General features: G+C 42.7%; 1 protein-coding gene across 1 annotated transcript in view; it reads left to right on the top strand.

Moving 5' to 3' along the window:
* Positions 1-404: 404 nt before the first annotated feature.
* The window catches only part of MME (membrane metallo-endopeptidase), an 83725-nt gene continuing 74777 nt past the window's right edge, over positions 405-9352 (top strand). The window contains exons 1-2 of the mRNA XM_015415594.1: positions 405-569; positions 7325-7360. Coding sequence (XP_015271080.1) covers positions 410-569; positions 7325-7360 — 196 coding nt within the window. The 5' untranslated portion in view covers positions 405-409. The remainder of the gene's footprint in view (positions 570-7324; positions 7361-9352) is intronic.

The raw sequence follows: 9352 nt of genomic DNA, 5'->3' as shown, positions 1-9352 counted from the left end.
AAAAATGCCAGACAGGCAAAATAGAATATTTTCACCACTGGCAAAACATCAGAGACTGAAAGGTTAAGTTAATTTTTATTCAAACATTAAGGGCAGCCTTTTACTTGCTTGTGAACTCTTGTACCAGGGAGGGTACAAGATATGTTAGCTATAAATCCAAGTGTTGGTTTGCTTTCGTTCTCTTTTCTTAGCCTCCCTGCATGTGCCTAATAACATCCCTGTCCTGCAAATTATAAGTAGCAAAACTGTGAGTTAACTCTCATGACTGCTTTCTGTTTTTGAAACAATCAGTATTTCCTCTTTCTCAGAGGGGAAAAAAACTTAGCTAGGTAGGAGGAATTTAGAGTTTCCATCCTTATGGCATTTGAGTAACTGCTTTTTCTCGACCTCTCTTTTCAGACTCTGGGTTATGGGCAAGTCAGAAAGTCAGATGGATATAACTGAAATGAACTCTCCAAAACAAAAGAAAAAACCACGATGGAGTGCCATGGAAATTGGGCTTGTGGTTGTAGTAATCCTTCTTGCTATCATAGGCATCACCATGATAATTCTGTACGCCACCCGTTCCGGTAAGTAGAAGTTCATTAAATTATTGTTTCAGAAGCAAAAGTTCTTTTGAAACATGTGAAAGGGGAAAGGGAGAATGCTAGGACAAAATATTACGCCACAGAAAGAAGATGATTAGAATTATGGAGTAAAACTTTTTAGTACCTGTGAATTTGTTCGTAGGACCACTGTCAGTTCTTTGGCTGTTGAACTAGCCAAAGCTGCAACATATTTTTTATATAATGACAGTAATTAATATGTATAGATTGTACATCCTTGGTGGATTTGGGGGGTGGGGAATACCTGCTCTTATTAGTGTTCAACTAGAATATCAAAATAATTTGGCAACTTAAAATCGGATGAGCTCTGTTACTAAAGGACAACCCAACCAGAATGAAGGACATAAAGTGTCATTAAATTCAATGGGACTGTAAAGTATTTAAGTGTCATTAAATTCAATGGGACTGTAAAGTATTTAGCTTTGACATAGAGATTAAAAAAAACCATTGCTTCTATGCAAACATTTGAAACAGTTGTTTCTTATCTTCAGTATTATGACTAGCTCGCAAATCTTCCTGCATATTCAAGCATCTACAGTTTTTGCAAACTGCAACAAATACATGTGCAGGAGGTAATTGGAAGGGGAACAAATCAAAATAATTTACTTTCACAGGATGTGAGCATTAAAATTGCCAGTTCCATTCTGTGAGAGTGAGGCTGGACCTCTGACAAGTGTATGGAAGTCAGATGTGATTTTTCTCCATCAAAGTGTTGTGCTCCCTTGACACCCTCATCTTACAGAATTTTACTGGCAAACCTTTTGAGATCTGGGCAAACGGGCTGAAGATGTAAGGCTCCCAGCCTCTAGAAAGTATTAGGCTCAAGACTTCCTGTGGCCAAGGAGGGTCAAATACGACCAAACGTGCAGTCACAAATTGTGTTGGAATGAAATACATTTCCTAATGAAGCTTGAGAACCATCGTGTTGTAGGGGTTTGAATGTTTGGCTTGAGCATGGGAAATCTCATCCACGAAGTAGATCCCTATAGAATTGTAGTGAGGCTAAACAATTTGTTTCAGCTCATTGGAAGACAAATGCATATAAACAGGGGTCGTTTCATAGAAAAAGAGCTAGGGGAACTCATTAGCATAACTCATTAGCATATGCCACACCCCATGACATCACCGGAAGTGTGTCATAAGGCCACACACCCTGCCCCCAATGGTCCCGGCCGTCGTCACCGGCCTTGCAGCTCCACTGCCGAGCCCCATGAGAAGCCCGGCGGTGGACCTGCAAGGCCGGCGGGAGTGGAAGGAAGCCCCGCGAAGGCCCTCCCTGGCCCGAGGCAGGCAGGGGTGGGGAGAGGCAGGGAGGAAGCAACTTACCCTCCCTCTTCTCCTGCCTCCTCCTGGCTGAATGAGGGCCGGAAGCGGGGCGGCCGGAAGCAGGGGCGGGGCTTCGTCATGTGCCCCGCCCCCCATACCTCACCCGGGGGAACTGCGATCCCCCGCGATCCCCCCCGAAATGACCTCTGCATATAAATATAACTATTAAATTAATATCCCTGAAGCTCTGACAATGGGATACTTAGAGGGAATGGAATTTAACCAGCCATCCATGAACTTTGTGAAACAGGACCTTCCCACTTGCCCCTTCTGTTGCAGCCTGCTGAGCTCCCTAAAATTTCATTTCTGGGTGTCAGCAGACCCTCAGGAACAGCATAGGGGTGAAGTGCAGGGATGAGGCGGGAGGGGGAGATGGCAGAAATTGCAACCTCCTCTTCCACAAACAGGAATTATTCTGTTGGAAGAGATATGTAGCTAGATATGTGCCAGTATACTTGTGGATCAGCACCATGGAGAATGGACCATGTGCCAATCAGGGAAAACTAATTAAACCCCAATGATGCATAATACTGCTCCTTGTATATTTTGTGTGTGTTCTAGAAGAAATTGCTTCTTCTCACTCAGTGGGATACGCCTAACTGACAACTGCACATTGCAACATGGAACATTTCATTCCTTAGAAGAAGACAGTGGTCTCTACATAAGTCACTTGGCTGCTAACAATAATAAACAGCTTAGAGCTTCAGGGCTTGTTTGGGATGCAGAATGTATGGACATGCATAGAGACAGGAATGTTAGAGTTAGACATGTTCCTTGGTTTCAGATTTTATTTCTGAAATCCTGCCAACCCTGTCCTAGGGGGGAAAAATGTGATCTAGTATGGTGCATATGTCTAGCCATGATTGGTGGGGCACAGTGTGCCATGCACTACTCCAGTGCCATGATACTCTCCTGTGCCATTGATGTATTTGATCAATACAACTGAAGGTTCAAATAATCCTGGCAAAAGAACAAAGGCTTGTTACTGAACACATAGGAGGCTTATTATCAAATTCATTGTTCCATTCTGTTTTTCAGTTTGAGAAATATTATCCTGCCACTGCAATTAATTAAACTGAATGACAGTATACCTAGCTCCAACTATGGAGCTAGGTATATTCCCACTATGCAGATAAACCAAACAAATCCATCTATCATTTTGTCCTGGTGGGGCCTGGAGACCTCCCAGAATTACAGCTGAGCTCCAGACTATGGAGATCCATTTCCCCTGTAGAAAATGGTTTTGGAGGGTGGCCTCTATAGTATTATATCACCACTTAGATCCCTCCCTATGCAGCCAATGCTCCACCCTCAAGTCTTCAGGAATTTCCCAACCCAGAGCTGGCAACCCTACCTAAGCACCTGATCTGTGTGCAGTGTTAGCACAATGTCGGCCTGGGCTTTTGATCACTGGTACACTACGTATGTGGCAGGCATAGACATGAGCTACAGAATTTCACAGATCGCTCTTGCAGCCCACTAGTATCATGTTTAAGTCTGTCAGATCAGGACCACACATGCAAGAGAATGAGGTGGGACTGAGGTAGTAGGATAGTGAAATGGTAGGATTCTATTCGATGGACTCTATGGCATCACACCTAAGAACATAAGAACATAAGAGACGCCAATGTTGGATCAGGTCAAAGGCCCATCTAGTCCAACACTCTGTCACACAGTGGCCAAAAATACCAGGTGCCATCAGGAGGTCCACCAGTGGGGCCAGGACATTAGAAGCCCTCCCACTGTTGCCCCCCCCAAGCACCAACATGACAGAGCATCACTTGCCCCAGAGCCCCTATCTATGCCTTGTGGCTATTAGCGACTGATGGACCTCTGCTCCATATGCCTATCTAATTCCCTTTTGAAGCTGTCCATGCTTGTAGCCGCCACCTCTGCTGAAGTCCCTCCCCACCCCAAACTCTGCCCACAAATCTCCAGGAATTTCTCAGCCTGGAGTTGGCAACCCTAGGGCTACACAATCCAAAGGTTCCAATTCCATATCCAGACTTTCACATCACTTGGTTAACGATATAATCAAATAATAGGGAATGTGGATTTCCAAATGCTCAGTCCAAATAGTTGGGAAGAAATTTTGAAGCCCCTCAACTCTTGGAACATGTCTTTTATACTTTGGACCACTAGAACATATCCTTTATTCTTTATACATTGGGGATACAATTGAATTAATTGTATTACTTCACATTATATATTCTGTAGGGCTTCCTTCCTTCTACATTTCACAAAGCTACTGTCAGACTGTCATTTCTTCTATGGCCCCCACATACCCTTCCCTGGCCTGCTGTGCGGGGACAGCGTTATGACTGGTAATGGAGGTTTAAATGGCCATCTTGATGGGTTTAAATTTCTGTTACTATTAGTAATTTTAATCATATATCAATTGTATTTTAAATGTCTAAAATATTGTTAATCACCCAGAGCCTGCTTGCGAGGTAGGTGATCCATAAATTTAATTAAATAAATAAATACAAATAATTCATCCATTTGCTGCTTCTAATAGAAAGAGAGAAGCTACCTTGCAATTTTATTCTCCACAGCCTCTCAGAAAAAAACACCAAGTAACAAAAACTGGCTAGATGGATAGAATTACGAATTACCTTTTACATAGTTATTTACCGAATGTTGGGCTTACTCCCAGGAAAGTGTTCTTAGGATTGCATTGTTATGTGTGATGCAGAAGTAGTTTTTGAAAGACCCCATCCAATCATTGTTCTGAAGACCAATCCTACGTCATCACTTATTTAGACATAACTAGGGTTGCCAAGTCTGGGTTGAAAAATACCTGGAGACTTTGGGGGTGGAGCCAGGAGAGGGTGTGGTTTGGGGAGGGGAGGGGCCTCAGTATAATACAATGCCATAGAGTCCACCCTTCAAAGCAGCCATTTTCTCCAGGGGAGCTGATCTCTGTCGGCTGGGGATCAGTGGTAAAAGCGGGAGATCCCCAGGCCCCACCTGGAGGCTGGCAACCGTAGACATAACCTATTCATGGCTGCAGTCACACACACTAAATAATCCACTTTCAATCCACGTTCAATGCACTTTCCAATTGGATTTTGCCAGTTCACACAGTAAAATCCAGTTGGAAAGTGCACTGAAAGTGGATTGAAAGTGGATTATTTAGTGTGTGTGACCACAGCCCATGTGTCTCTGTGTTTGGTTTTAATTGTTTTGTATATATCTATATCTGTTTTTAATTTTGTTTTAATGTTTTTATTGCTCACCACCTTGGGTACCCTAAATTGGGGGGCGGGAAAGGCAGCCTAAACATGTTTTAAATAAAAAATAACATTTGGTATGAAATAGTGAATGAATCAGAATTAGTCATCAAACTAGCCTGGTAGAAATAGGTCCTTAATTCCATAGTACTTTCAACCCTTGATTACAAATACAACAAAAACTATTATTAAAATCATACCGGCATCCTAGAATACTGGAATAATGATGTTAATAATATGCTTGTTGGAGACATGGAGTATGCTGCTCTCACTCTAAATATATTGGAAATGCAAAGTTGTGCATCACCTTTGGACTGACGCCAAGCAGCACTTCAGCTGAACACTAACGAAGTGTGTTTCTGTTTGTCCATTTAATAGCTGGCTATATACCAAGTAATCCAGACCTTAAACAAGTCACAGGTGGCCTGGATTAGGGTGAGCAGCACTAGTGGCTAAATAGATCATCCTCCGGCCCACCAAATACTGGGTTAGAGATCTTCCAGATTCAGCACCTTAGGAATTAGTGGTGCATCTCTTCGGTACATTGAATTCATATCAAGTGTCATTAGAACCTTAATGCTTAGCAAAAAAAAAAAATGGATTTGTCTGTTCAACCACATTGGCAAGTACTTACAAGTCATCCTGTCCTGGACGGTGTTGCACTCACCCAGACGGAGCAAGTACATCACTTGGGAGTACTGCTAAGACCTGGCCTCTAGCTGGAGTAGGGCAACTCCCAAGAGGCTGAACAGCAGTCTTCCAACACCGCAGTGTCACTTCTGGCTACATAACTAGAAATGACATTAACATGTTGTGGGATGCTCCAGGATTCAGTTCTGTGATAAATTGGGTTAGTTCTAGAGCATCCACAACATGGTGATGTTGCTTCCAGTAACTTAGCCAGAAGTGATATAATAGTGTTGGAAGATCACCATTTCACCACCCTATTATTCCCCTGCCACTCCACTGAATACCAGCCAGGGGTGGGGGAGGGCAAATGGCAACCCTAGGCTGGAGGCTGAGGTCTCCTCTGTGGTGTGTAGTACCATTTAGTAGCTTCAGCTAATACACCAGTTATGCCTGTTCCTTGAAAAACATGAGCTGGTCATGGTGATTTAGATTACTGGTCATGATAAATTAGATTACTATAATGTGCCAGATACAGGGCAATCTTTGAGAATACTCCAAAAACTTCCATGGATCCAAAATGTGGTAGCAAGACATTGTTAGGGACTGGATGTAGGTGTCACATCACTACTTTGATGAAAGAATCTGCATTAGTTGTCCCTTTGTTTTCGGCTCCATGTTGGGAATATTCCTGGAGATGTGCTGCTGGAACCAGGGGAGTGCAGTTGCTGGCTGATGGCTGGCACCTGGCAGGAGGCTGGGAGAGGGGACATGGGGGCACCATTGTATTGATGGCATAATCTCACTGCTGGGGTGAACTCGATTGTTTTACTGCAGGATTCAAGAACAGTGTGACATCACTTCTAAGTTCACCCTGGAAATGATGTCACGCCATTGACACGACATCATTTTCCCCTTCATTATCTCCCACTGGCCTACTGAGCAGTGGTGGGGATTGGAGGGTTGCCAGCAGGAGGTACTGAATAGGGTGGGGGGTACAATCAGAAGTAACAGTGAAGAGCTTACAAGTCCATTCTTTCACAAGACATATTGTTTGTATATTGTTGTATATTTTCAGTTATATTGAATGGTTAAGCAAGCATTAGAGAAACTTCTAAAAGCTGTTCTCAGATATTATCTCACTATGGCCAGTGTTCTGCGTTGTACAAGAACATTCTTTCATGTACCATAGATTTGTTCCTTATCACCTTGTTGATTAAGATGAAAAGCTAAGCATTTCTTGGTGTTTTATCTACTTTTGCAATAGTCCTGTTTTATGCATGCTAATTGGAATATAGCTTTTATGAGGATAATCTGAGTTTATAGGGCACTGCAACCAAAGCAGACACACTTGAAGAATATCTTCATGTTACAATGTGGTATATAAGTATCCAGAGTGTTTAGAAATTATACATTTAAGTAGTATTGATTTTTCACAACAAACAGTGAGGTACAAAATCTGGAGCAGCAAGCTGTGGATTGAATTAACTAAAGCTACGAGTTGTAGCTAATAGTCCTGTAATCTCTTTCCAGATGCTGTTTGTGTAACTTCTGATTGCGTAAAATCAGGTAAGCCCTTATATAGTTTTTTTGCTTTGTGCAATAAATAAGTTTGTTTTCTGAATGACATTTATTTTGAAAAGCCACCATAAGGAAGCCCTAGAGGACTAGAATTTCCAGGAAAGCAGCTCCCTCCCTCCCTCTCACTCCATAAAACAAACTGCTTTAAAATTGAGGAGAATGTTAGTAGTACACCCTCTCTCCTTTGAGAATACTGGGGACAATGTATTGCAGCTTACAAATAGCTGAAATGTTTTGACCATCCAGTGCAAGATTTGATATATTCCAAATTTTAAAAAATTATGTAGATTTTCTTAAAAATGGGAACTATGGATTTACAATGTCAGCCTGATGGGATAAGTCTCAGGAATGTGTTTGGATGATCCACAGTCTTGGTAGATTTCTGTGCATATAGTGCCTTGATTGGAGGCATTAATGGGTTCTCCCAAAGGGTTTCACCAGCCATTTTTGCCCTCTAAAGGTGGAAACTTGGCAAGATGCTGGAAATAGCTGTAACTGGCTCTTCCCAGCATTTTAAAACAGAAACAGATGCTGCGTGGGACCCTTGGGGGGGGAGTTAAAATGTCAGGCCCCTGCTGCATGGTTTAACCAATTGAAACTGACCTGATCCTGTGTTATTGTTAGAATTACAAGGATAAAATATGGGTGTTTAATCCCTTTTCCAAGACTATGGTGGAGGGAATATTAGTTTCAATTGATGAGACCATGTAGAAGTGAAAGTTCTCTTCCCCCGCCACCATGTGGCCTACCTCTGAATTGGGGCCCTCAGAGTTGCCATTTCTATTGTTATAATGTTGGGAATATCTAGTCACAGATAGCCAAGTGTTTTCATCTACTTAGACCATAACTAACATTTTGTAGCATGGCATGCATTGCTGTTTCAGTGATGTGGCAGTATTTGCTAAGTGTGCTATCAAGTGAGATATAACAGAGTCAACCTCTGAGTCTTCATGTTCCATATTCTTGTTTCTTCTTGAGATGGTTGTAGATGTTGCAGTCAGCCCATGAACAAAGAAGCCATACTCAGGGTAACTCTTCCCAAAGTAAAACTTTGATGATCACCCTCAGCTGAGTGGTGCCCAACTCTATTTCAGGGCCATAGTGCTGTGTGGAGGAAGAGTGCTTTTCACCAGAGTTTTTGCAAGCTGTAAGAACTGCCTGCTTTTTTAGTGATTATTCAGGGCATTCTACAAAAGGGGCAAAAGAGTTTGTACAATATGCTGATATGGAAAGGGACACATCCCCATTGCCAAAGGAATTAAGCTAACAGTCCCTGTCTTGCTCTGCTATGCCATGGCAATGAAATTTATGATGGGCAATGAAACTGTGGAGGGAAGGCAGCATGGTATAATGTGATCTTGACAAATCTCAGAAGCTAAGCAGGGTCGGTACTTGGATGGGAGACCACCAAGGAAGACTCTGCAGAGGAAGGCAATGGCAAACCACCTCTGCTTCTCACTTGCCTTGAAAGCTCCTTGCTGGGGTTGCAGTAAGTTGGTTGTGACTTCACAGGCTATGGTCTTGATAATAGTGAAATATTTATGAACAAGGCAATCTTGCTGGCTTTGTTTGCCTTTGTTTGCCTCAGTGACATCGTCAAGTAGCCAATTCTGCCCAAGTGGTACCATGATGTCATTGCATTCCCTACATGACTGGCTGCACAGAAGCAGCAGCAAACTGAGGCTTAACTAACTAACTGCTGTGAGAAACAAGAACGAAGGGGGGAGGCTCACTAGGGGCAGGAAGTCTCCAAAGAGCCAATCAGGAGACGGGAAGGACAATATTTGGAATTGTGGGAAGTCCCTAATCTAACTATGCTAACTAGCAGTCCTCCAGCTGTCTCCTATAGGCTGTTCTTGTGATCTTCTTCAAGTAGGTGCACTATAGACCTTGTATATTCCAACACAAACTACAGTTGCCAGCTCTGGGTTGGGAAATACCTGGAGATTTTGGCAGTGGAGCCTGAGATGGATGGAGATT

This window comes from Gekko japonicus, unplaced genomic scaffold (genome assembly GCF_001447785.1).
Source record: "Gekko japonicus isolate JY-2015 unplaced genomic scaffold, Gekko_japonicus_V1.1 scaffold2402, whole genome shotgun sequence".
In the NCBI taxonomy this organism is placed as follows: domain Eukaryota; kingdom Metazoa; phylum Chordata; class Lepidosauria; order Squamata; family Gekkonidae; genus Gekko; species Gekko japonicus.
The sequence above is the reverse complement of the archived record's forward strand: the minus strand, read 5'-3'. Positions and strand labels throughout refer to the sequence as shown.